At 42.4% G+C, this 27,376-nt stretch overlaps 1 protein-coding gene across 3 annotated transcripts; it reads right to left on the bottom strand.

Annotated features, from left to right (window-relative positions):
- Positions 1-2,103: 2,103 nt before the first annotated feature.
- Positions 2,104-27,120, bottom strand: VEGFA (vascular endothelial growth factor A). Of its 3 annotated transcripts, XM_083371238.1 has the most exons (8): positions 25,520-27,120; positions 19,127-19,178; positions 12,836-13,032; positions 10,661-10,737; positions 9,319-9,351; positions 6,171-6,242; positions 4,945-5,076; positions 2,104-3,081 (listed from the first exon to the last, which is right to left on the bottom strand). In XM_083371238.1, the coding sequence occupies exons 1-8, from the start codon at positions 25,583-25,585 to the stop codon at positions 3,060-3,062; spliced, it is 651 nt and encodes a 216-aa protein (XP_083227364.1). In that variant the 5' UTR covers positions 25,586-27,120; the 3' UTR covers positions 2,104-3,059. The 3 variants fall into 3 exon arrangements, with proteins under 3 accessions (XP_083227364.1, XP_083227365.1, XP_083227366.1); XM_083371239.1 differs by lacking the exon at positions 6,171-6,242 and having other exon boundaries at positions 25,520-27,110; XM_083371240.1 differs by lacking the exons at positions 4,945-5,076; positions 6,171-6,242 and having other exon boundaries at positions 25,520-27,114.
- Between the last annotated feature and the right edge of the window lie 256 nt (positions 27,121-27,376).

Here is a 27,376-nt window from a genome sequence, read left to right as displayed (position 1 = left end):
AGAGGATCTCGCACTGGTAGGGAAAGGAGATGCTGGGATTCTGTCCCATACACCCCTCAAACATATACAGATAGTCATCGTCTTCAGAGTCACTAACTTCATAGCAACCAGAACCCTATGGAAGCACCACATATACATCATACAGCAATAGCCTTCCCATGGTAGCAATGCTGATCTGGACTTAGCCCAACAAAGTTCCATGCAGGAAGAAAAATGGGAATCCTGCCCTTGAAGATTCAGTGGTGTCCAGCAGCCTCAATGCTCCTAATGTATTTGATCTGGGACTGCAGAAAGTTTAACAGAGAATGGTTCTCAGAGGTTGTCAACCAGTATCATTTGCATTTCCCAGCAAAGCAAAATGAAGCCATGTAATCTTTGGACAAGTCAAATCACTTCAGACATTCATAGATGCCTTTAAAAATCTGCCCTATCACCTACTGTCCAAATACCTATTAAATGCCTGTTCACTTGGGAGATGCTTTGGTGTTTCAAGTGTTTATATGCAAGGCACTGAGAATTATAGCTTGATTCCCCAAGAACAATTATTGATTGCTAAAACTGAACCTCAACAAATCAGACTGGCAGTGTTTCTCAATCATGACAACTTTAAGTTGTGTGACTTGAACGGCCAGAATCCCCCATGGCTGAGGAATTCTGGAAGTTAAAAGTCCACATATTTAAAAGTTGCCAATTTGAGAAGCATTGTTCAAAGGACATCTTCAAACCAGAGTTAAATGGAATCTTGCCAATTGCCTGGTATCAGAGCTTTGTCTACTGTCTTGGAAAGTTACATATATACTGCCTTGGTTACAAACAGTTATAAAAACACTTATTTTGGATCTATATGCAAAAAAGAAAGCCATCATTTCTCTGCCTTTCATCAGATTTACACTGGCTTAGATTTTTGGTGATGAACCAAAATCCAAGCACGTTAAAATGCTATTAACCCTGGGACTTAGATCAGATTCTGTGTGCACCTGAACTTAAATCTTTTTGCATAGAAGCACTTAAGGCTATTCAACTAGGTCCCAAACTGTTACCAGAATAACACAGCAATCAACCATTCAAGAAACTTAACAGAAAAAAGCTTGATAGCCTTCCCCAATCTGCTACCTTCCAGAACTAATCAACAGCAATTCCCACTTTTCTCAACCTATTTGCCTTGCTGATTTGGAATATTGGCTCTGAAGTCTGACAGCTATGGAAGGGCTTGGATTGAGGGAGGCTAACCAAAAGCCTACATTGTTGGTCTGTATAGGTCAATGGGGAAACTGGGTAAAACAATCACACTTTGTATTGTCTACAATGGGCGCTCCAAAAGTAAAGGTCAAAGTCAAGGTGAGTTGCCTAATTTGGGAATTGGCACAACTTTAAGGACAGAGGGAAGCATGGTGGTTTTGTCTTCCTTCTTAAATCTGCTTCAGAAGCAGTGTTATTTAACATTATTTCAGCTCATGCAGTGAATAACTGGACACCACCTTTAGAACTGCCCCAAAATCACTCTGCACCTCCCATTCCCCATATTATCTGTAACATAACTGTAGAATATTAAGTGAGGAAGTCATGAGGGTTGCTTTAGAATGCAACACAAGGTCCCTCTTTAATTCAGTTCTTCTGTCAACACTGGGAGCAGAGTAACTCTGGAATTCAATGTAGAGAGCCCCAGTGACCCTTCATGCAAGTCACATCTGGGTGGATGGGCCAAATTATCCAGATATTACTGACAGTGGGGAGACTCTATGCTATTTTTTTTTGTGGTGGAATAAGTCCTACATCACAAGTCCAGCAAAGAACACTGTGTCTTAATATAATTCATGGTACAAGACTGAGAATAATAAATTTACAATGCTAAAGAGTAAGCTCTCACCAGCTTTTCCCTCAAAGGCCCAAAATGTAACAAGCTAATTTTAAACTTATTAGGCAGGAAAGAAAAAAAAACCCTATACAGTTGTATGTATATACCCCCTCACTCACACACACTCACACGTCCTGTCTATTGCGCATATATACTTTAGATTAATATCCCTTTCCAGAGAAGTTCCAGAAGTATCTTCAGTGGCAGCTCTGTGCATAATGATGGTTGACAGTGCTGGTTCAACTGCCCGGCTCTCTTGTTACTCCCCCCTTCTTTCCTCTGTCTCCTTCTGCCAATATGACATCCATTATTTAAGTAGCCAAGAGGGATGGCAGGTTTCCAGGGATGCCTCCTTGAGCTGACAAGTCCAAACGTCAGCCATTTCCCATTCATTAAGGCCAAAACACGTTATCTGTGGCAAAATGTTCCTGCAGCAAGTCAATACAAAAATATACACCAACGCCTCAGTGAAGCCAGCAGATTGTGAGCCAGATTCAGAAGAGATTTTCAAGAAGGAAGAAGAAGGGAATTTGATTGATTCATTGATTCCAGCATTTAAGAGTTATTTCCTTGACCTTTTGACCCACAGTATTCCAAGGTGCCATTTTGAGAATCCCCTGCCATCTCTTTTTTCATATAAATGTTTCACCGCACGGGACTGGGGCAGGAGAGTGGGGAGAGGAAGTGAGACCAGCAGGCTTTAGAGGGTCAGGAAGAGTATGAAGAATATATTGAGCAGTATTGACTGGAGTCCAGTCGTAGTTTCTTTCTTATGTCCCAAATAGCCCACTTGTGTCCACAGCAGTTGAGTATATCCAGTGAAGACACCAATAATGTTAGCAATGTTTTAGAAATTCAGTATATATACATATACACATACATATTCATATACATATACATATACTTCATGTGTATTGGGAGTCCCAAGCATATATCACTCCACTCTCCCTGGCTCTATATCTTAGCAGCATGAGAAGGAAAGTTTTTCTATAAAACCAGTTCAAAACCAAAAGGCGAATCCTGCACGGGTCCTCAGGGAATGTTCCTTCCAGAGTCTATCGTCCATACTCAAAAGTGCTGTGCGCTGCTGATCCTTCATTTTTAGTGTTCATTTGGATTAGTGTTTGTTTTCAATTTCTGTCCAGGTGAGATGTCAGGCTCCAGAACCAAGGCTGCTCCCGCACTCCCTTTCTTCCCTTGCTGCTCACCGCCTTGGTTTATCACATCTGTGAAGGGAGAGGAGAGGAAGAGGAGAGGTTATGTCACTATAACATGTGGGATTCTTCAAATAGATACAGCATTAACGGGTGAAAAGGAACCTCTTGGGTTAAAAGATTAGCCAAAGTGTTTTGCCACAGAATACATCAAAATCCTATACAGGGACCAACAGGATTTGTTCTTAAAAGAAAAAGCCACTGCATTTCCTCCAGTTTTCTCCCCACCGATAAGAATACTATTAAGAACTCCTTCATCTCCAAGGTTGATTTTTTACATCCTGGCATAGCTCTCACTCGTACCTGTATAGAAACAACCTAACCTGTTCGCCACAGTAACCTCTTTTGCTGTGTGTTTAAAGAGGTGCAGTCAAAGCAAGCCGGGGTGCCCTGTGCCAGCAAAAGGGGGAGAAACAAAGAGCTTAATTCCTCTGCTTGCAGAGGCAGAGATTAGTGCCCAAAAACACAGCAGCAACCATAGCAGCTGTGCAAAAGCCAGGAAACGAAGAGTCAGCTGTGCCCTCTGAGTCCAGATTTCCTCCCTGCAGTGAAGACTTCATTTGAAGCAGCCGAGCAGCTGCCAAAGCCAAAACAATCCAACCTGGCACTACTCGAGGGCAACCTGAATACTGGCCTTGGTCCTACACTGGGGCAATTTCTTAATCAGCCATTTCCCCCACCCACCCCTCCTCCCTTGGGAATAGCATGGCACTTACTTCAAGGATTATTTCAAACTTCTCCTTGGTTAATTTGAGGGGATACTATAAAGGTCAAGGTCAGACAACTGTCTGGTTTCTCTCCAGGGGCTACTTCTGCACCGTGAACTGTAACTCAAGAAGAGCTGGCTCTCTTCTTGCTGCGGTACTAGGCATCCACACTCAGATTACAGATCTTCACGTTTCCTCTACACACACAGCCATGTCTCAAGTCCTTGCCCAGGCAGAGAACTGAGCTTCATGATATATATATATACACGTATAAAGCCTAACACCATCAGCCTGGCTCTAGGTGAGCATTTCTGATGTTCTAGGAAAGGTAGAGCCTCATGCAATATTCTCAAGAGATCTAATCTAGTCGCAGGAAATGTGTTCTGCCTTTTTAGAACCGTACTTAGGGGGTGGGTAGGCTGACATTTGCAGCCACAAAGCAGGTAACTCAGATGACCGTATGCCATCTGCCTGGGGTAGGGTATCCATCTGGGATAGACATCCTGGGTTTTTACTTTGACCACCTGAACTCTAGCCAAGGTATTTCTCCAGGCAATTCACTCTTCTGAATACACGGAAATAATACAGAGCAGGAAAGGGCTAATCATACACTCTTCTTTAAAAACACACATTCTGGGGTAAAAGAGAGGTGCAGGAAAGAATGCATGTCTGGATTTATGACTCAGTCCCACATAAGATTTAATCCACTGCAGGTCTGTTGTAGAACTTTAAAAATGGATCGAGACAAAATCTTTGTTTTGAGGCAAAAAAAAAAAAAAGACTGGCAACCTCATTAAAACAGCCAGTTGCACTATACAAGGACTGCATGAAAATCTTTTAAGGATTTCTCCTGAGCGTTAGCATTGTGGAAGGAGCCACCTTGTTCCCTAAGAGATGTATTCTAGATTATCTATCCTCACCCTACTGACAAGACAGTTCAGTTCAACTCTGCCAGAACAAGGGAAGTTTTAAACTTTAGGCAGATTACACCATCTCTTTCCCAACTGGCCAAGCAGAAGAAAAGAAGAATAATGGCACTAGAAACCAGCAAAAGTTAATTCCTGTGTGTGTGTGTGTGTGTGTGTGTGTGTGTGTGTGTTGAATGAATATGTTGGAGAGAGCAGTATGTGGGGTTTATTTGCTGTTTTTCATTCTTCAGGACACAAACCTGCAAGTGCGCTCGTTTAACTCAAGCTGCTTCGACTTGCAACGTGAGTCTGTGAATTTGCAGGAACATTTACAGGTCAGGGGATCTTGTTTGTACAAGTGCTTTCTCCTTTCTGAGCAAGGTTCACAGTGACTGCAAAAAGGCAAAAGGAAAGAGGTCTAAGCTACAGCGCTTTAGCGAGAAGAAATGTACACATGCAACACCCTACACATTGAAGCAACCCTTGCCCCCACCCCTTACCCCCACTCCCAACACTGCACGTCTAGAGCACTGCTGGGGGAGGGTTGGACACTCCCCAAAGGCATTCCAACACTTACTTGCAATAGCTTTTTAAAAGGCAGAAATGGGCTCTCTGCAACTGCACAATCCACAAATCCTGCATTAGTCCAATTTGCAGTGGAAAGGAGAGCCTCCTTATTGTTAACTGAGGTCTCTGAGCCAATAGCAAAAAAAAAAAATACTCCAGGGCAACTCTTTCTACAGAGAAACCCCTGTCTTAAAAAAAAGAGAGAGAGGAAACAGACTTCAGAATCCAGCTGCTCCCATTCAAGTTGCGTTGTTTTCCATACGGATCGAATCAAAACAGCAGCTCTTGAAATCCCCCACCTGCATCACCCCACCAACTGAGAATTGCTGGAAATGCAGGATTTGGTGAATTGAGATATAGAAAAGGCAGAGAAAGAGACAAGGCTCCCAATTCCAGCAGAGAGAGAAAGAGAGAACAATCCCCAATTTTCCCAGAATCCTCTAGCTCCCCTCTGATAATGGTTAGTAGTTGCCATCAGACTCCATACACTCACACACAGGCAAACATGCATGAAAGACAAGTATGAAGCTCTTGTTGCCACACCAATAGGTTTATAAGTGAAGGCCAAGAGGAAATTAATGGAAATGGGTTGGGGAAAATCATGTAAGAGCATTCTAGGGGTAAAGCAAGAGTGGAAATAAGAGAAATTTGCCTGTCCCATTAGGTCACTGTGCCTTCAACAACCAGAATAATCCCAAGCAAAGAAAAAGAAAAAAGGATCACAGCTTCTATATGCTCCCCAATGTCCCCAAACTATAGTGCAACCACAACGACAAGTGATTTGGAGATGTGAGTGAAAATTATTTGCTCCTTTGATTGTTTAATTAGATGTAATGCAAGCAGGAGTTTTGATTTGAGGGGTGAACAGAAGGAAATGGATAAAGGGCAGAGTCTAAAAGCACATGATGCAAAAACGTACAAATTCTGTGGTTTATACCGGCCTCTCTTGCGCTTTCTTTTTTGACCCTTCCCCTTTTCTCGCTTTGATTTTCTGGAAGAAAAACAAAACAAGCAAGAGAGAGAGAGAGAGAGACAGACAGACAGACAGAAAGTGTACAGGGGGGAGAAAAAAGGAAGAAAACGAGGGAGAAGCTACCATATGCACTTAGCTAAAGCATAAGCATCTAGACCAGGGGTCTTCAAACTCGGCCCTTTCGTGACTTATGGACTTCAACTCCCAGAATTCCTCAGCCAGCGTGCCTGGCTGAGGAATTCTGGGAGTTGAAGTCCATAAGTCACGAAAGGGCCGAGTTTGAAGACCCCTGATCTAGACTGTAGAAGTCCTTGGAGTTGAGGCATTTCTTCTTTCTTGCTGTGAGTTGTGGGGGTTTTTTAAGATGGGTGGCCATATAAATCTTTTCAATAAATAAAATTTCTTTCTGTACTTCACACAACTCTATCAAAAGTTGAAACCTGAGAAGACTCTCAACTTCCCTCATGTCTCACTTCAAATATGACCCAGTCTACGACCCAGCCTACAACTCTGCTCCTTTCCTAAGAAAATGAAATGCCTTCCTTTGGCTCCAGTACGGGCCCTAAAAGTCCGTTCTCTGCTCCCCAGAGAGAATGGGCTCTCCAACCTCAGTAAGGGAGAAAGAAGGTGGGCAACACTTAACAGTGGGCAAACGTGCCTCCGTGTGCACCTGCTTGTTTTATCCTTTTCATTTTGACATGTACAAGCTTTACCCTCAGCAAATTATTTCTGAGAATTCCCACTGGAACCATCAGAAAGCTCTTTTGAGCTGTTCACCTAGAGGCAGATAACAGTGGAAGATGGGGAGGTAATTCTGCATTCTACGAAAAAGGAGGTAAACTACTAACAGGCAGTTCAATCTCAACTGCTCTGGCTCTGCTCTTGGAACGGAAGATAATTATGGCCTGTCTGAACCCCATTACTAACAACCAAGAACTCTGTGAGCTACTACATACAGGCAGATGAACTCTGATCCCTCCCACTGGCTGGTACTAGAGATTTAAAATATATCCAACTTCTACAGTCTGAGGTAAGGCACCGGGGCTAATCTAACTATCATTCCTTGGAAGATAACACAATGTATTTTTTTAACAGAGAATCTGAGCCCCCTTCCCTGCTGCAAATGCCAGAGAAAGTAACGTATAGGTTTGGTTTTCCACCCTTTCATTAAAAACGGTGATCCTAAGAAACCAACGCTACTGAACAGTCTGCCAGTTCATCTAATTTAATATTGTCTACACTATGTATGTGCCAGAGTCTCTGGTAGGTTTTCAGGCAAGTGATTTTCTCAGCTCTGCCTAGAAAAACCCTGAGACGTTCTGCAAAGCAAATTCCTACCCACAGAGATTAAGGTCTTCCTGTGTGCTTTTGATAATGTGCACAGACCTAGAGCAGCAATCCCAACCAAGGAGAAAATAGGGTGAAACTTAGTACCTACTGCTCCAGCAGTAGATTCTGAGAGAAATGCACGTGGAAAAATGGAATATTCTTGGGACAAAACCTAATACAAAAAGTACTCCTTTCTTCCTAGAAACAGTTTATTTAAACTTTAGAAGGAGGAGATGCTGTAATAAAAGAGGAAGTCCCTGAGGTTAATGGACAGGATATGCCGTGGATCTTGTTCAAGCCTCTTGGTTGGCAGCAGTTTTTCTCTCCTAACCACAAGCAAAGTAAGCATCACAAGAACACAGAATTACTAGCAGGGCAGAGAAAGCATGTTTACGTCAGGAAACTTTCGCAAAGTTTTACATTCATTAATGCCACATTCATCCAGAGGCACACCATGAAAAAAGGCATCAAGCATAAGAGGAATTTCAGCTTAACCCAAACCAGAGGAACCCGATACCGATATGGAGATTTGCAGAGCAAAGTAAGCCACCTGAAGGAGTGGAAAGCTATAGTCCCAGAGGGAAGACTGTGGCCACGGTGCTCACTCAATCACAACACTCTTACATCTCTGAGTCACTCTGCCATTCAGCTGAATAACATGTGCACCAGAAGAATGTAAGCCAAGCTAGCAGTATTTCCCCGGGCAATCCACACTGATGGCTCCACAATGTGAATTCATGAGAATTCAATTAAGGTAGGACATGTATGAAAACAGCACAACTAACTAAACATATCCTCCCCAATCCCCATTCTCTCTCTTTCTCTCTTTCTCCCCCAGCTTCCAAGCCAACTCGCGGACCATAAACCATCTTAATATACCCTCACAGTGCGTGCATGCATTTATTTTTAAGCTAGAAATTGAAAAAGTATATCCATATTTTGATTAGGCTGGCTAATGTATAGAGAAGAATTCTATTTTATCATTCAATAATACTACACAAACCTCAAGGTAGATGACAGTTTCACATTACAAGGTCAGCTACTTCCATTCCCACACACAACCCATCTACAGTCACCACAATGCAGTATTTCCAGATGCTTTGAACTACTATCTTGTTGGCCCCAGACTGAAACACCAATAGCCTGGGATAGATATTCCAAAAGCACTATAAAAGGCACCATGCTGGGGAGTGCTGGCAATAAAATAACTCTCTTTATTCCACCTTTCATGATTGATATGCAAAGTTAATTCACATCAGAACCCTAGCCACTCTTTGACTGGGCGTACATGACTTTTGGTTCATGAAAGGGCAAAACTCCCATGTTCTAAGTGAGATAGCAGAGGTCCCATGCACAGCCTTAATGTTAGGTATCTATGAAAGTTGCTGTAAACATCAGCAAGTTTTCATCAAAGCAGCAAAGAGATGGGAGGGCAATGGTGTCAAATGCATGTGAAGGAAAGTATCAGCTAGAATCCGGTTGAAAAGGGATAAAAGCTTTCGGTTAATTCCATGCTGTTCCTGACATATTTTTTTTATAAGTAAACAGTTTCAAAATGGCCTCAAAGCATAAAGGAACCACAGCTGTCAAAGCTACATGTGTGACTGTAGCTAAGAGGAATGGATTCAAGATATAATTCTTTAGATGAACACTTGATTTCTTTAAAGAACAGCAACGACCAATTCTTATTTGTAGTGATCTGAGAAAGAAAGGAGGGAGATCACCAGCACCGACTTAGGGGAGGGATATAATCCAGGTCACTTACTTTTCTTGTCTAATTCTGACTTCTTTCTTTGGTCTACAGTGGGAGAAAAGAGGAGCAGGATTAGAAGAGAACGAGCAATAAATATAAACAATGCTCTTCTGTCTTCCAGCACTGCCTGTTTCAGCCTTCCAAATGTTCCAGACTACCAATTCCATTATCCTTGTACACTGGCAATGTTATCTGGCAGCACAAGCTTAAAATACCATAGGACCATCTGGTTGTTGAAGTTGGCCTTAATTATGACAGCCAAGGGCAGAAAAGAAAGCACATTTCTTTCCGATCAAATTAAAACACTGTTTTAATGCCTAAATATATGCATTAAAAAGTCACATCTTTTGGCCTTGCCTCCAATATCCCCAGCTCTATTTCCCGTTGCCCATTAATGACTAAATGCCAAAATCTGAAGGGAGATTTTGTACATATTGACATGAAAATGAATATTAACTTGCATTGACATCAGAGCTCTGCCTTATACGGACCTATTCATTATTAGATTTATATCCCACTGTTATTTTGTACAACTCAAGGCAAAATATACAATGTTTCTGCCTTCTATTTTTCCCCCGCAATAAACCTGTAATGATGATTTGGGCTGCTGAGAGTGACTGGCCCAAAGTCACTTAACTCACTTTCACACCTAAGCAGTCTCTGGGATTCTAGTCCAGCACTTTAGCCGTTACACCAAAGTAGCTCTCTTGATTGTAATCATGTTTTCATGATCATGTAAACTTATAATACAAAAGTTGTGGGTTAAGGGATCAGAGCACCTAGGGACACAGGCAAAACCCAACCACCTGTTTACTCAGTTGGAGCAAAACAGCAATACAATGTTTCTTAACTAGCTGCTGGTTCTCAATTGCACCTACCCAAAGAATGTACCAAGCAGCCAGTGAAATTTCCATGACAGAGATTGAGAGCATGTAAACACACCAGATACCCACACATTCATGTTATGACACAGATGCAGACCCATAAGAATGCTTCTCTTGCTGAAGCAGTGTTGATGTAACTGAGGTTTCTAAAGAAGAAAAATTAAAACCCTCCCGTGACTGGACAGCAAACGTACATCATCTGTCAATCAACATGCTAACTGCTAAGCTTGTAAGCCGCCCTGAGTCTTCAGAGAAGGGCGGGATATAAATGGAATTAAAATAAAAATAAAAAAATAAAACATAAATTAAATTACCGAGCCTATGGCTAGCAAGGAAAAAAACCCTTCCCAATACAGAACAAGACCACAAGATTTGGGGTGAACAGGTGGATACAGGTGACCAGCTGGGTACTATTGATACAATTATATAATCCTTCTCCAGATTCAATCAGAAAAGCTCTCTGTTCTCACCTGCATTCACATTTACTGTGCTGCTGGAAGCTCATTGGATGTATATGCTGGCTCTGAAAGGGTTTGAGTTTCATGATCTAGAAGGAAAGAAGGCAGTAGAAGGGAGAAAGAAAAAAGAAGGGCAGTGAGTCGCATTCCCAAATGGGTAATGTTCAACAGCCATCTCACAAAGCAAATAAGCAAAATAACGATAAAACAGAGGGGGCAAAATGAAGGCTACATGAGTTAGCATTCTTATACTGCCATCCTATCCCCATTTTACCCTCTAAACCAGTATTTCTTAAACTGGGCAACTTTAGGATATGTGGACTTCAACTACCAAAATTCCGCAGCCAGCCACGCTAGGAGTTAAAATCCTTACATCTTAAAAGTGTAAGAAACACTGCTCTAAACTCATGAAACTCAGTTTTGAGCAGGAGTGTATTGGAAAATGCTCAAAAGCAGTAAGAAATGCCAAATTCCTGATATGAAACACCATGCCCCAAAAAAGTACAATTAGTCTTCATTTAGCAATCCGACCTTCGCACATTTCGCCGGGACCTGAAGACTTGGCTCTTTGAGCTCTCCGGCCCAGGCTGAGAATTTTTAACTGGGGTTTTTAATTTTAGGGATGATTTAATCTTTTTTTTAATTTGTTTTTAACTTTTGTACTGGTTGTTTTAAATATCCTGTAAACCGCCCTGAGTCCTTCGGGAAAGGGCGGTATATAAATTTAATAAAATAATAAATAATAAATAAATAAAATAAATCACAATTGGGTTTAGCAAATTGGTTGTTAATCAAATCGGTCATTAGGTGAAACCATGACTATGTTTATTATTCTACTTCACTTGTCCTTTGGTTTACAAACCTGAAAATTGGATTGGTTATAAAGTTACTTTTTCATCCCTATAGTACCTGCAAACAATCACTAAATGAGGCAGTCACTCAACAAGGACTACTTCATAAATAGGCCTCATGTCCACAAGTTTAAAGGTTAAAAGATTTTTTGCCCTGCTCATCAAAACAGATTGCCTTACAACAAAGTGGTCTTGGCTAACTCACACAGATCCTTTGATACTTGTATATAGATTCTAAAATTTGGGTGTTATTTAAAGAGAATTAAGCAAGGTAGAATATATAGAATAACAGATCGGGGGCAAATAATCTGTCCATTTAGTTTATCAGGCTAACTACTTTTTAAAATGTTTAGAAAGTGAAGCACACACAGGAAATTGAAACTTGAAATGTAGGTTGTTATTACATGAGTATGTGATCTATATGTCTCTCTGTGTGTACATATGTATATAGAAGTATAGACAAAAAGTTGTCTCTGAAGTTTCAGGGAAAATTATATTCAGGTTTAAATGAATGTGTACAAAGCATCACTTCACTTTTCAATCCTTCCCTTTGGAGAACATGAGAGCACCACAGTAGTCAAGGCCGCATTTATAGTTCTTGAAATAACAAAGCCCACCAGGGCAATTACTTTTCTGTTCTGTTTTGTTGGGGGGGGGGACTTACTTTTGTTTTTGTTTTTATATTTAGGCTGCACTTTTTATAATCTCAGAAGCACTTCTGACCTACTCATATTGCCCAGGAACAACATGACCTAGTCACATTACTCTGGTCACATTAAAAATAAGTAAAAGCTAGGCATGTCTAGCCTATTGAAAAGAAGGATTGGGGGGAGGGGGGGAAGAGGACATAATTACAGTCTTTAGTATTTGAGGGGCTGTCACAAAGAAGAGGGGGCTTATTTATTCTCTAAGGGCAGGAAGTAATGGATGTAAGCTTGTTAAAGAGAGATGCAACCTAGAAGTAAGAAGAAATTTTCTGACAGTGAGAACAATTACTCAATGGAATACCTCACCTCCTGGTGCTGTGGGTGCTCTATCACTAGAGGTTTTCAAAACTAGACTGGATATTTACCATTTAACTGGAATAATATAAAGCTCCTGTGTTGAGCCAGGAGTTAGACTGAGTCCCTTCCAGTCCTATAATTCTATGATTCATCCTTCTCTATTCTTTCCACACCCAACAGATACAAGTGGTTATATTAGGAGCTGGATGTGGTCCAAGACCACCCATTGATCCTTCCCAAATTATAAAAACCATCCATAGTGGAATTTATTAAAGAAAACAAGACAAAACTGCAGGTCAAAAGTCCCCTTGACTGTTTAACTATAGTCTCACCTCCATGGTGACATTGTATACCTCTGTAGGCACACATTCTAGCGCTTCATCATTACAGCATCCTCCACATCTCATCAGGGCTACACAGGATGGTTTGAAGATGTATTCCACCTCATCAGGATACTCCTGGAAAATATCTACCATGGTCTCAACTGGCCTGCAGGCACTGCGCTCATAGACTGTCAAAAATGAGATAACTAGAAAACAAAGGGGAGGGAGAAAGGAAAGGAAAAGGAGGAATTAGTTACACTTATTCTGTGAAGTCTAACATTAACATTACAATATAGCATACATAGACTTAAGACACAAGGACCACTAAGTCTGTCCCTTCTACTGGATTCTTGCCTAACAGGCTCTCAATAAATGCATTAGCCTACTTAAAATGTACTTAAAGCCTAAGAAGGCAGACTATAAGGACTGTGGATGAGCAAGATATGATGACTCACTGACAAGCTTAGCATCTGTCTTGTCTGAATTTTAACCAGCTAGACATTGAATGCATTTGCAAGATGGAAATCAAAGTGATTCACAAGACCACAAATCTCATGGCACGGTGGCAGCTTGTTAGAGAAGCTTTACCCTGAAGTGAATGGAAACAGAACCTGGTCATTTCAGAAACCCAGAGGTTCCAACACAGTGTTCCTTCACATGTAAAATATCTCAGCTCCTATTTGATGTTAGCCTAACAGATTCTCTCAAAGGCACAGCTGTCGAGCAGGACCAGATTCAATTTCCTCAGAAAATTTTCTGCAGTGGGAATATCACATTTTCCAGGACTCATCACTGAGTGCCATGTAGCTGGAAAATATACTTCTTCCTTTAACTTTTGGTCCTATGCTATTGCCAAGACTATACAAAAAGGAGCCAGAGAAGAAGCAGAAACTCATTCTAGACTCTAGTCTTGTACTTTTCAGCACAAAAATCAAGGAACTTAATGGGAGGGAAGGTCCCGCTCCCTTCCATAAACCCACGCCATACCATTTCCTGACCCTCTCCAAAACGTTTTTGTTTTAGTTTTACTCCAGCACAGAAATGCCCCTCATTCATGTTTCTAAACAAACAATCACCCTACTCCCTCTAAAAATGTTGCCACCATTCTGGGTTGTGCACTCTGGCTGGCTAGCAAAACATTTTCATAATTTCATATTTACCCAAAGGACCGCATAATTTGCTTCAATTATTGTAGAATTTGATATGAGTAATTCTGGATTGGATTGAGGTACAATCCCGTTGAAACTAAGGTTCAAAAGAACTTCAGTGGACCTTATTTATTCCGGATCTACCTAATTATGATATTTATTATTAAGTTCTAAAGTTAGAAAGGCATTAAAAGAGCCTTGGTGGAGTAGTGGGCTAATGCCTCCTTAAGTAACACCAGCTGCCTGCAATTAGTGCAGGTTCGCATCCCACCAGGCTCAAGGTTGACTCAGCCTTCCATCCTTCCGAGGTAGGTAAAATGAGGACCCAGATTGTTGGGGGCAATTAAGCTGACTTTGTAATAATGCCGCTTGGGGGTGTGTGTGAAAGCCCTAACAAGCAGGCATATACATAGAATGAAGGCTACTGCTAAGCTTGTAAGCCGCACTGAGTCTTTGGAGAAGGGCGGGATATAAATGGAATAAAAATAAAAATAAAATAAAATAAATTTAGATTACCTTCTTCAATGAAGCGGGGGAGGTTCTACCAGAGAAATTATGTATTTTATTCCAGCTCAGCCACCAACATCTATCTAGCTCAGCCTTCATCAGTTACCAGCCAGCATGGCTAATGGCTGAAATTCTAGCTGTCATGTCCAAAGCATCTGGACAACCCACAGTTAGTGTTGAGAAAGGCAGATCCAAATATGCAGGAAAAGGTGCATGAAACTAAAAATCACTCCACTCCAATTTTTTTATGCAACATGGGGGGGGGGAGAATGCAAGGCCCCCAGCCTTAACAAATTTATTCATACATACACACAAATATACAATCCCACCATGACTAGGCTAAAACTAATGATTCATTGCAAAACTGAAGCAGGAGATAGAGACACATGGCTGAATGCAAGAGTACAAAATCTGTCTTCAAAACGGAATTAAGAGGTTTTTTAAAGAAAACGTGGGCTTCTGTCTGTTCCTCCAACAGGCACATTAGAAGTAGCTAATGGAGTCCTTAAGAGAAGCGGGAGATACTGTTTGACCTAAGTGTTTTGTTTTGTTTTGCCTTCCAAGGCCTGCAGTGTCTACGTTGATAACCCAGTGTGATAAAAAGCACGAATTGCTTGCATCATGGAAAAACCAGAAACCAAGTAAGCATTTTGAACAGTCCTGAACCTGTGACAAACCAGCATAAAGGTTGCTCCACTGAAGCGCAGGCACGTGCTGGGGGTGGGGAGAGGGAAGGAGAGACAGAGTGCTCTTGATAATTGTGGAAAGTTAATTCTTGGTCATGTGAGACTGAGAGGGCCACCATCTGAGGAGAAGCCTGTCCAGGATTTCTACCGGCTGCCCAGCCGAAGTGCCTATTTAAAGAGACAGTTGCCCAGAGAGAAAAAAAAAATGTGTAGTGATGGGCGATCTCCAGCTCAGAAGGAGCACTTCCATCCACAGCAACCTTCTGTCCAGTCTGTCCAGTCCAAGCTCTAGCAAGACTTGTGGGATTAGTGTGGGCCAACTCCTCCTTCAGGTTGACCTTAACCTTAAAATGCGGCTATCTATAAACTGGAGAATTAAACAATTTAGTGTCTGGGAAAACTTGCCGACACATAGCCAGACATGTAACACCTGGCTGGTTATTCACTTCTTGCTGAGCGTTAAGAGCGCAAGAAACTTTGCCATAATAACGCTGAGTTGAAAGCATTATTATCTACCTCCTTATGCATCTGCATTCAGAAGAAAACTAATGGACAAAGACTGAGCATCTCAAACACTTGACTCTCGTGCTGTGAAACAAATTCAACAGATTTTTTCCCTACGTAATGAAATCTTACAACCCACATACACAGTGCAGGAGATGTATCCCCAAACAGAGCTCAGTATGAAAGTCATGGGGTACCTATTGTCTTTGCCTGAGCCACTAATTTACCCTTTAACTTCATCACAATTTATTAAATTTACGTACTGCCCATCTCACCATCTATCTAAAGATAACTAAATGGCTGTCCTAAATGATGCAGGATTTTTTTTTATAATCCGTGGATCATCCAAAGAGATGCATCCTATGTCCACATATAGCTGGCAGACATTTAGCATCTTCTACAGAGTTTTTATTTTTGCTTCACCACTTTCAAATGTATAAACATGAAATTTAGGTTAGTATCTCAATGATATCAAACACAGAATGCCCCCTAGAATATTACTAGAACAGTAAACTCCGTTGCTGGCACACTCCATTAAGATTATAATTCTAGCAAAAAGCATTATTCTTCTGCCTCATTTGGAAGTAACATTCTTAAATTAACTTGCCAATCTGTTAGCAACAGAACACTACAAGAGTAGACTCAATGCAGCCACATCAACAGAAAAAAAGGTAAGAAATTGCTTTGTCGCTTTCCAGAAATTGTGGGTGCTCCATCACTGGAGGTTCTTAAGAAGAGGCTAGACAGTCACTTGTCTGAAATGATATAGCTTCTCCTGCTCGAGCATGGGGCTGGACTAGAAGACCTCTAAGGACCCTTCCAGCTCTATTCTATTCTATATTCTATCCTTTCATATGAATGATATTCAAACAGGAAAAATGGTGCAAAATAACAGAGATATGAGTACTCTAACTATTCTAACTTTTAAGATGCAAATGCAAGAACAAGGGAAATTACGTGATATTTATCAATCTCTATTTAAGAGAGACTGGTCACTGATAACGCAGCAGAAAGAGACAATTACTTGGTTGCTGGCCTTCTCATTTGCAGTTTAACATGTAATAATGTGAAGTCTTAAATAGTGCAACTTGATCATCTGCATCTTTAAAGCTTCACTATGAGTCCCCCCACCAAGCTATTCTATGGTCCTGCAGAAACCTCAGATCTTTATACCTAGTTGTGCAACATTAATGCAGCAAATGTTTTGCAGTTGCTTGCTAATCACATCTCTTGATATTCAGTTATGTCAATCAGATCAGGACTTAAGTCAGAAAGCCTGGTTTTACCTGGCTACTGGCTGAATAGGTGACATAACGCCTAACCTTTAAGCAAAAGGAAAAATGTAATGATGATAACGTGCAAAAACCTTGCTGGCCTTTTCTGAAATACAGCATTCCGCAGAGTTTGTATCAGTCCCGGAGCTCAAAGAAATCCAAACAACTCCTTTGTGACAGACTAACAACCACAAAATACAAGCCAATGCTTGAATGTTATTCATGCATTTGCAGTTCAAAATAAAGGGCCAAGCAGTTTAAAGATCAACCTGCCATGAAGTTGTTTTCTCACATACGCAGGAAAAGGAACCGCCATGTATTCATTTTCAGGGCAAAAAATGTTAAAACCAGAACAGCAGTTAGATTACAATATAAGGGTGTGCTCTTACAAAGTTATGCTCCCCTAAGACTCTGACAACACTCCTCCAAGTTCACCAGGCCAAAAAACTTGATTGCAATTGAAACTAGCTGTGGTAAGAGAAAAGGCCGCCCCCTGCTGCTGTCTAACTGTAATAACAGCAGCAAGTGCCACTCCCTGAATGCCCCAAACTAAAGAGATTCCACAGCAGAATTTCACACTGTGGAAAGCAAGTTGTTTGCTATAAATCTCCCAAGTTAGGTGAACTTCTACTGCCTGAAGCTTCAAAGGCTGTGAGGATTGATACTAAGTTTAAACTGTTGCTCTCTGTACTGTGAAACAATAGGTGTTACCCTCTTGCCAGTACCTATTATTCCCTGAATCCCTCTCAATTTCTTTACTGTAGTATGCCTGATTTCTACATCTCCTCCTTTCCTTCCTTCCTGCCACATATTTTGCAAAGTACTATATAAGATTTGAAGGTTACTAAATATTTTCACAAATTAGTTTTTTGCTGAGGAATTTCCTTATGAGAAATTTCTTGCAAGATCCAAGTCTAGTAAGCATTTGGCTAAAAGACAAATGCATTTAGACCCACGCTGCCAAAATCAGAAGATCCTGGCTCCAGACATAACATAACTTTTTGTAACAACCTACTTCAACCTGATAGCTTCCCAACTGCAGCTTCCATAATACTCATCCAGTGTGGGCAATCATTTCCACAGATGCAGATTCAGGAGCTAGCTGAACATGGCTGATCTATTCCATTTTTTGACATATTCAAATAAAATGTCCAACAATGCACAAGTGCATGCAGTTGGTTATAATGGCCTATTTGCAAAAATGCTCCCAGAGTCTCTTAAGGTGCAGGCAATTCTTCTAAACAGCAAATGCTGCATATATTTATGCAGAAGAAATCACCATTACTTTCAGTAGAGTATAGTCCCCCATAGGCATGTAGCACAGTGGCCTTTAAAAAGATGGATCAACCTTCTCATAATTGTTTCTGAAAATTATCTTTTCAGTTGGCCAGTGCCATGATCCTTGCAAACTTAAGCACTGATAATTTGATAACTTTAGTTTGCATCTGAGCAAAACAACATGGGTCAAAGGTCTGTCAGCAAAAAGATGAGAAACAGGAAATTTTCAAAGTGACTTCACTTTGAAAATCATGGTAAATTCCTCCAACTATTATTCCCAGAGTTGCTGAGATGGCTGATCTTAGTTTTTAAGTAAGGTTTAAAAAAGACTAAAATGCCAACATTCCAATCCAATATATTCTCCCTGACAAGCTTCTTTAGCTGGATATTCTCCATGTAGATTGAACTCCTGCCATTCACAGCCTGTGTGATCTGCAGCTGTACGCTTAACACATCTGGGTTGATAAGGTTGTTCTTTGAAGTTTAATAAAAACATGGTGTTATCTCATTTCTCCTTTAGAGCAAAACACTGTTGTGCATAACTGCAGCTGCTTAATAAAAAAAATACTGGGAAATCTTGAAACCCAATATGTCAAACCTGGCAACTAAGAATCCCCCACTGTCTTCACTTAAACATTTCCAGTGTAGTCATGCTGGAAATCTTTAGTCTACTTCACTCCAGTTAGTGAAGTCACTTCCATTGTTTCTGTCCACAGAATTACAGTCCAACACCACCTTCATCCCACACCCTCACATAAATTCATTTTCCAAATGTTAGCAACGTAAGTGAGGATTCCCTCCCCAGCGGTCCAGCTAATGGACTGGTGCCAGTTCATCTCCTCCTCTTCAAATCATCAACACCTTCTTATTATTATATTTATCAGGGAATTTATCAGCACTTACCTTCACCTTGTTGCCTGTCTCCATCCCCCTGGGCAGGAGCAGCCTGCAACACCTGAAAAACCAACATAGAACTAATCAGAACACAAATCCGGTGCCCTCAGCCTACAAACCCTGAAGCTCTTTTTCAATCTTAGTCACTTTGTAGGTTTGAGTAACAAAGGTCAGAATCTGTTGTACTTTGCAGAATACAAAAGGAAACCAAAAATGGCCTATGCCAATTATGTTCTAATAACCATTTCTCTGCAGAAAATCCAAAGAAAAATGCACCTGAATTGTGAACCAAACATTTCTTGGAAATATGGAACTTAATGGAGACTTTTTGCTTCTGTTTCAGTGGAGGTCTACAAAATATACTGTACGTGGCCAGATTCCACATCCAGCTACTTTTAAAAATATTGTATACCATGCCAGCATCCCCACTTTGATTCCATACACCTGGAAAGTGCCAAGTTGGCAAACTGTGGCTTACCCGTTGTCTAAAAGGTTAAATAATCATTGACTTTTGAAATTGCATTTTATCTGGCTTACTACATTTGTTTTTATGATTCAGTGCTAATGGAGCTATTTTACAGGGGAAGATACTATAGCAAGATATCACAGAACTTTCAATGCCTAAAAGGGAGCTAAGAAATATACTGAGACATTGGGGAAATACAGATTTTACACTAGCAAAACATTGAGTTGTCATTTTCTAAGTATGTAAGTAAAAGTAGATTTAGGCTATTATCATACTCTAGACAAGGAAGGTCCTCTGAGATATAAATGTGAGAAAGCAAGATCTCTATTTAGTAAAAATCAATTAAGCTTATATGTCTGCCTTCTGTGCATGGAACAGAAAGGAGAACTCAAAAAGTTTTCTCAGATAGCACCCTCACTTTTCTAGGCAGCAGAATGATCTGCTTTAAAGCATTTATTATTATTAAGATTAAAATCTACAACACAAATCTGAACAGGGGAGGTGACTGGCAAAAGAGAAAACAATATTGGTGAGATTCTAAAAATGACAAGGAATCTGAATGTGTTTCATACCCCTGTGGTACTTAGCCAAGGTCATTACCACAGTTTCAGCAGAGAGGAAGAAGCATCAGGCCTTTCTGATTTGCAAATTATGGAGTCAGAATCAGCCAGTGGATTTCAAGAGCAATCCAGTTGGTTCACAGGTAACAGGCTCATCTATTTGTTGCCTGGTATCCCCTACCTGATTTGGGTCTACATTTCCAAGAACTCCCAGCCCACACGGCCAATGTCTAGGAACTCCAGGAGTTGGGAGGATTGATCTACTGCAAGGGTGTCAAACTGCCGGCCCACAGGCCAGACGCATCATGAAGAAACTGCACCCACCCCATTGCCAGCAATGGCAAAAAAGCTCTGATATGTCGCACATCACGTGACCTCATGAGTTTGACATGTCTGATCTACTGGATGGCCCAACAGATAGAATCACTTGGATCTGCAGAGACAGGAGTCTGGCAGCACACAGGTGACAATGTTCCTTTTTAAGTTGACAAGATTTTTCTATCTCTGGGTGAAGGTCACAGCAACTTTACAAACAAGATGGGGGAAGTCAAAGCTTAATCACTAAGGGCTTCATGGGCCAGCACAGCCTCTGTTGCATCTGAAAGACGCTTCAGACAGGCAGCTCTCTCTGGTGAGGTGGCAAGTTGCCACAGCTCCTTGTCAGGCAGGTGTCCGCCCATTTCTCTAGCATCGCGTAGAGCACGTAGTCTTTATGAGCCAGCAGGCTGTGGCAGGCTGTCCTGGGATTCCTCCATCTGCAGGATGAGACTGTGGCAAGCATGCTGCCCACAAGTGCCCTGACTGAGCAGCTAAGCATGCAGCCCTGCCATAACTTGGTCAGGGCTCTGGGGAAGGAGACAGCCCCAGCTTTCATTCTTCAAATGTGGCATCAGCTAGAAACTGTTCCTTACTTCTGACCTAAAGTTGCCCCCGAGAAGTATCTTGCTGCTTCTTCACCTTGTCCAAAACAGCTCTCTCTCTCTCCCTCTCTCTCCCTCTCTCTCTCTCTCTCTCTCTCTGTGTGTGTGTGTGTGTGTGTGAGTGTGTGTGTGTGTGTGTGTGAGAGAGAGAGAGAGAGAGACCTGAAAAATCACTAGAAGAGATTCCAGATCACAAATGGGGACTTGGTATGGTTTGTGTCCATCTGTCTCTTTTTTCTCCCTTTCAAACTGCCTATCAAGGCTAAACTACTATTTCTCAACAAGCAGAAACTAAGCAGTACATTCACCAATCAGACAAGGAAAAGGAACCCCATTAGCCATCATGTACAATCTGTTCACACCACTGCTCATCCCATTTGCCTTTTAAATAAATAAATAAATAAATAAATCTGCCTTTGAATCTAGGAGCTATTTATGCAGCAGAGTCACCTTGAATCCATTTGAGAAATCTGAAGGTTCTTCTCTGCTCGTACGCCTATGAATTACATTTTCTCTGGCCAACGCTGACAGGCTCCGTTAACCCAAGTATCAGGGCTTAGATGAAGGGTCTAAATGTTCCCTGTTCCCATCAAAGGAAGGACAAAACAAACTTTTTTTCTCGAGGGACAAGTTTGAAGGTCACATTGCTTGTACCCATCTCTTTTCCCTGGCCTGAGGTTTTACTCATTGTTTCCCCATTAAGACACTTAATTGTCTCCTGTTAAATAGAGTTTTCAGCAGCACAGACAGTAGGAGAAGTATCTCCTTTAAGGCCTGAGCAACAGCAGGTTGGCAGGGAGCTGGCAATTCTATTCTTATATCCTACTCATTCCTATATGAAGCAAGTAAAAGGTTAACTCAGTACATTGCTTCTACACACACACAGACACACACACACTTCCTATTCTTTCACATCATAACCATTCTTTCTCTAGCTTTCTCCTCCCCCTCCCCTTAATCTCAGCAGCCTCATTAAAAGAGCTTTGTAACAGTTTTGGAGTGGAGCAAGCGATCCAGCCACTTTGGGAGGGCCCCTGGGACTAGAGTTAAAAACCCATGCCATCCTAGGTGCTGGGGGGGAGAGAGAGAGAGAGAGAGAGAGAGAGAGAAAGCCTCCTCTAATATTTTCTGCCTAAATGCTGCAGTTCTCCTCCTCCTCCCCCTGCTATGCACTCAAAGGAGAAAGAAAGCGCAATGGCCCAATAAGGGAGGGATTTCTGACATGGCACAAAGAAGAGAGAAAAACGAGTTCAGAAAATGACTAGGATACACGGAAGAGGGCTGCAAGGTCCACTTTTGTGTCGGGAAGATGATTTCCACCTTCAGCTGCATAGCTAAAAGGAGGAAGGTGACCCACTGCCTCCCCTCAGAAGAGGCAGCTGGGAAGGAAGCAGGAGCCCGTGTGGCCTGAGCAAAAGGCTGATGACGGCTGTGAGATCATTAGCAGTCTGGTCACACGCTCTTGTTTCCACCCTTTACTGTTTGATCTTTGCTCAGTTCTACCAGAAAGATGTCTTGAGAGGAAGCCCCAGGATTTGCTCACTGCAACACACTTAGTACCGGTATCACAAAGGATTACATCAGGGGACTAAGTACTGCCAATGTAGCAAAACTAAAGGCAGGCATGTTTTGGATTGGATCTTCAGTCTTTTCATCCATGGGTCTTCTCACCATTAACACATGCTTCACTCCAAAGGTTAACACTTTCAAAAGTACCGGTAATTAATCACTGGGGGGGGGGGGAAACTGCACCTTTATTACAGCCAAGAGATGAGGAAATCAATGCCTGCATTTCCATCACCTGAGTTTTGAGCTCACAACTTACATTAAGCTATACTGTGACTTGTCTGGCTTTGACCGATTGCTTTTTTTGAATCCAGCCACTATGGTGTGTCAACCATGAGTTAAAACTTCACATAATACATAAAACAAGTTAACTATGACTTTATTCAACAAGTCAAGGCTGGATATATTTTATTTATTTAGCAATTTTATATAGCTTGCCCATTTCACCAAAATCTGGGCAGTGAAAAACAATCCAATAAAGCAGTAAGATAAATAAAACAATCAGCTCCTAATATCATTACCTTATAATTAATAAAAAAGCATTAAAGCTATGAAATAAGTTTGCATTATATATTAATAGAGATTAGTAGTCCCAAATAACTTACATTAACACTATCTCACTTTCAGCAAAAGATTACACTTGTCTTCCACGCTCCTTTAAGGAGCCACACCACACAGAATAACTTAATTCTCTTCTTACCAACAGTTTTTTCCTTCCATGTTTCCAATATAGTTTAAGCTTTCAAAACTTACTGGGGTCAAAAAGTGCAAATGCATTCGTTTTGTGCTCCCCAGAGATTCATACTTCATATACTGTAACTGCTTTGGCTTGGTAATATATAATATTATAATATGGCACCTAGCAATTTACCCAAATGATGGTGAGGTCATAAGAGTTGAGGATCCTCTCTCTACTTATTTGGGGGGAAAAGTCATCTATATTTTTGAGCATTCCACCTATTCTCCCTCTCTGTATTTTTTTTAATATTCTGTTTTTACTTGTCTTCACAGTACTTCATGCATTAATCAGATTTCTTAATCTAATGGCATCCAAAGGTGCTGGACGAAATCTCCTATCACTGGCCAGTTTAGGATGACAGAATCTGTAAATCCAGGCTGAGTAAGCTTGAGCAAAACTGTATTAACCTGAGGATCATTTTCAAAAGCAAGCATGGCCATCTCAGATTAACCTGTTCACAAGTTTTCCTCAAAAACACCTCCTGTCCTGTACAGATAAATGTGCTGCTGTCACTCGCAGCAAAGCTGGACTTGAACAAATTAGCTTGGAACGCTTGTGACATCGAACCAGACAAATCTGAAACGGCAGATATCTTATATCTACAGCTGAAAAAAAAAGTTATAACTTTTTTCTACACTCTTGTTTAACTTGATGCCACCAAGTGACCTACTGGCTATAGAGGACAAGATTTTGGTCCAAGATGTGTGAAAAGTGGCAAAGGGCAGAATGCCTGCATTTGAAGTGGGGGTTTTAAGACTTCACTTCTCTCCCCTTAAATTTCCAAAGGCAAACCACCATAGAAAATTAACCCACACCCCCTTTCTTGTGAATCAACCACCTAAGAGCCAACAGGGGATAAACCCAAGCAACCGCTACAACCATCCAACTTATTTAATTCCTTTAAAGAGCAAGTCAAAAGCTCCTGGCTAGCGGTGGGGTCTTCGGGGAAACGGCCTTTACCGTACTTTTTATCAAAAAGGAAACGACTAAAGATGAGAGGAGTTTAGAAGCAGGAAACCGTACGGGGAGAAGGAGCTCTTATTTATGGAAACTCAGCAGGGTCGTTCCGTCTGTAAATCAATCTGGAAGAGCCACAGAATTCATTTGGCGCTCTTTTGATCTCTGTTTGCTTTTTGCAAAGCCAGGAATTTTGAACTCCGGTCAGTCAACCTGCCTAACTAAAAAGCAAACAAGCCAAAAAAACACGGCTTTTTGCAATGTCAGGAGGAGCAGGGGGAGGGAGGGAGAGAGAGAGAGCGCAGCGTGCGCTGCTGCTGCTGCTGTTACAAGAAGTCAGCCTCTATGCTCCGATCAGTGACGGTGCAGAGACGTGCCTCCTCCGTAGGGCGTCCTTTCCAAAAAATAAAATTAAAAAAAACAACACCAGGTTTCCAAAACTACCCAGCTTCCCCAGACAGGAAGCGTAGGAAGCCTACTCGGAACGGTTTAAGGGCCAGGGGTCTTCAAACTTGGCCCTTTTATGACTTGTGGACTTCAACTCCCAGAATTCCTCAGCCAGCAAAGCTGGCTGAGGAATTCTGGGAGTTGAAGTCCACAAGTCATAAAAGGGCCAAGTTTGAAGACCCCTGGACTCTAAGCCTAAGCAACGTGCCGGGGTGGGCAAACAGTTTCCGATCTACTTCTCTTCTCTTTCCCACCCACCCCCCCCCCCCGCGATCGCACACGCGCAGGCCCCACGCGGGCGGCGCAGTCAGCTTAAAACGCCACCCCACGCAGGGGCTTCGCTCGCTCGCTCGGCTTCCAAAGGATCGGCGGCCGCTCTTTTGTCGGAAAAGCCCCGAAGAGCGTCCGGAGCCGAGGGAGCCGCGTGCCCTCTCTCACCAAGGTCAACCAAGCCACCGGCGGCTTGAGCGCCAGCAACCCGACCGGGATTTAGGTCTATCTTAAGTCTGGCGCCTCCGGATCGCGGCTCATCGGAAAGCGCGCGCGCGTGCGTGCGTGCGTGTGTGTGGGGGGGCTCCCTTTGGGGTTCCCCCCCCCGCTCCCCGCTATCACTTCGCGCGCTCGTCACGCACGTTCAGCGTTAACAGGCGGCGAACAGGCCACGCGGAGGAGGAAGAGGAGGAGGAGGAGGAGGAAGGCTTTCCCCGTCGCCCCAGATCCTCCCGCCCGCCCGCCCCTTTTTTTTACCTTGGCGTTGTGGAAATAAAGCAGCGCCGCCAACCCCCAATGGATCCAAGTGAGCAGAAAGTTCATGATTTCCAAGGAGCGAGGGGTGGATCGGCTCGGTCGGGTTCTCTTTTTTTTAAGCCTTCTCTTCTTGGCTCGGCGGTGGCTGCGATCGAGCTGAAGGGTCGAAGGGGGAGGGGGGGCCAGAATATTAGACTCTGGTTTTTCAGCCGTCCATAAGCTCGGCTCTCCCGAGGGCCCGGAGACTTGGTAGTTTGTCCGCCGTTTGCCCGAGCGCTCGGGGGGGTGGTCTTCGGCTCAGCTCGGCTCCGAACCGGCGCTTCTCCAGGAAAAGGGAAAAAAAAAAAATTCCCCAGCAGCACAGCGAATAGTAACCGATTTTCCTCCTTCCCCTTCTCCAGGCGCACTCCAGCCCTCGGTGGCAAGACAACCCCACGCGAGCACGCTCGCTCTCACCGCCACACACAAGCACCGGGTGGGTGGGTGGGGAAAAAAAAAAAGAAAGAAAAACCCGAGACGAAGAAGAAAAGTTTGCCAAAACTTTCAGTGCATTTTTTGTTTCCTTCCCCTTTTTCCAAGCTCTCGGATCTTACAGCGGCTATATACGACTCGCTGCTGCTTCCCAGCTCTAAAAGTTGGATGGTTGGGGTTGTTTTAAAAACAGCAGTTTTAGGAAGAACTCTTCATTCAGCCCGGTTCGATTCGGGCCCCTTCTTCTTGGCTTTCAAAACTTCCCTCTCCCTTCTTCTTCTTTCTTTTTTTTTCCTCCCCCCCCCCGCCCGCACCAAAAAGGGCAAAATCCAAGTTCTTTTAAACGAAGAAATTTCTCGGCAGATCAGGGGAAGGGGAATATATAAATAGTGGGCAAATAGAAGAATGAATCGCGGATTCTTAAGAGCGTAAGGGAGAGAAGGCAGAACTCTGGATCTCGTTTTCCTTGCTCGATCTCGCTTCCTTATTATTATTTGTTGCAACCGAGAGAACGTCTTCACTTTTATGTCAATGAACGTCTCCGGTCTCGCTTCCTCTCGCTCGCTCCCTCTCTCCTCTCTCTCTCCGCTCTCTCTCTCTCTCTCCCGAATGTTAGGCGGAGTAGTGGAAGTGCAGCCTGCTCCGTGTAGCGCTGTCTCTCGTTCTCTAAGCTATGGCACTCTCAGCTTTTCAGGGTTCGTAGTCCCTCCTCCTCCTCCTCCTCCCTCTCGTCACTCCTCCTACTCAGTACCTACCAGCCACCCCGCTACACACAAAGGTTTTCGTAGGTTTATGATGATAATAAGAGCGGAATGTTGTTTTTTTTGCCCCTCTATGCTCTCTTTCTCTGGAGAACAAATGGGCAGCAAAAATTTTTTTTTTAAAAAAAAAAAGGATTCCTTTTGAACCGTGTCAGTCGTATCCATAATTTCAAGGCAGAAATCTGTAAAATGAATCGGATCAATCGCAGATGCCTTCCTAGAGTAGCACGCTTTTTCCCCCTCCCCTATTAATGACACTTGCTCCCGTGTCAGTCGTATCCATAATTTCAACGCAGAAATCTGTAAAATTAATCAGATCATTCGCAGATGCCTTCCTAGAGTAGCACGCTTTTCCCCCTCCCCCATTAATGGTACTTGCTCCCGTGTCAGTCGTATCCATAATTTCAACGCAGAAATCTGTAAAATTAATCAGATCATTCGCAAATGCCTTCCTAGAGTAGCACGCTTTTCCCCCCTCCCCCATTAATGATACTTGCTCCCGTGTCAGTCGTATCCATAATTTCAACGCAGAAATCTGTAAAATTAATCAGATCATTCGCAAATGCCTTCCTAGAGTAGCACGCTTTTCCCCCTCCCCCATTAATGGTACTTGCTCCCGTGTCAG

Source organism: Vipera ursinii (assembly GCF_947247035.1).
Source record: "Vipera ursinii genome assembly, chromosome: 1".
Taxonomy (NCBI): domain Eukaryota; kingdom Metazoa; phylum Chordata; class Lepidosauria; order Squamata; family Viperidae; genus Vipera; species Vipera ursinii.
Note: the sequence above shows the minus strand (reverse complement) of the source record. Positions and strands in the feature narration are given on the sequence as shown.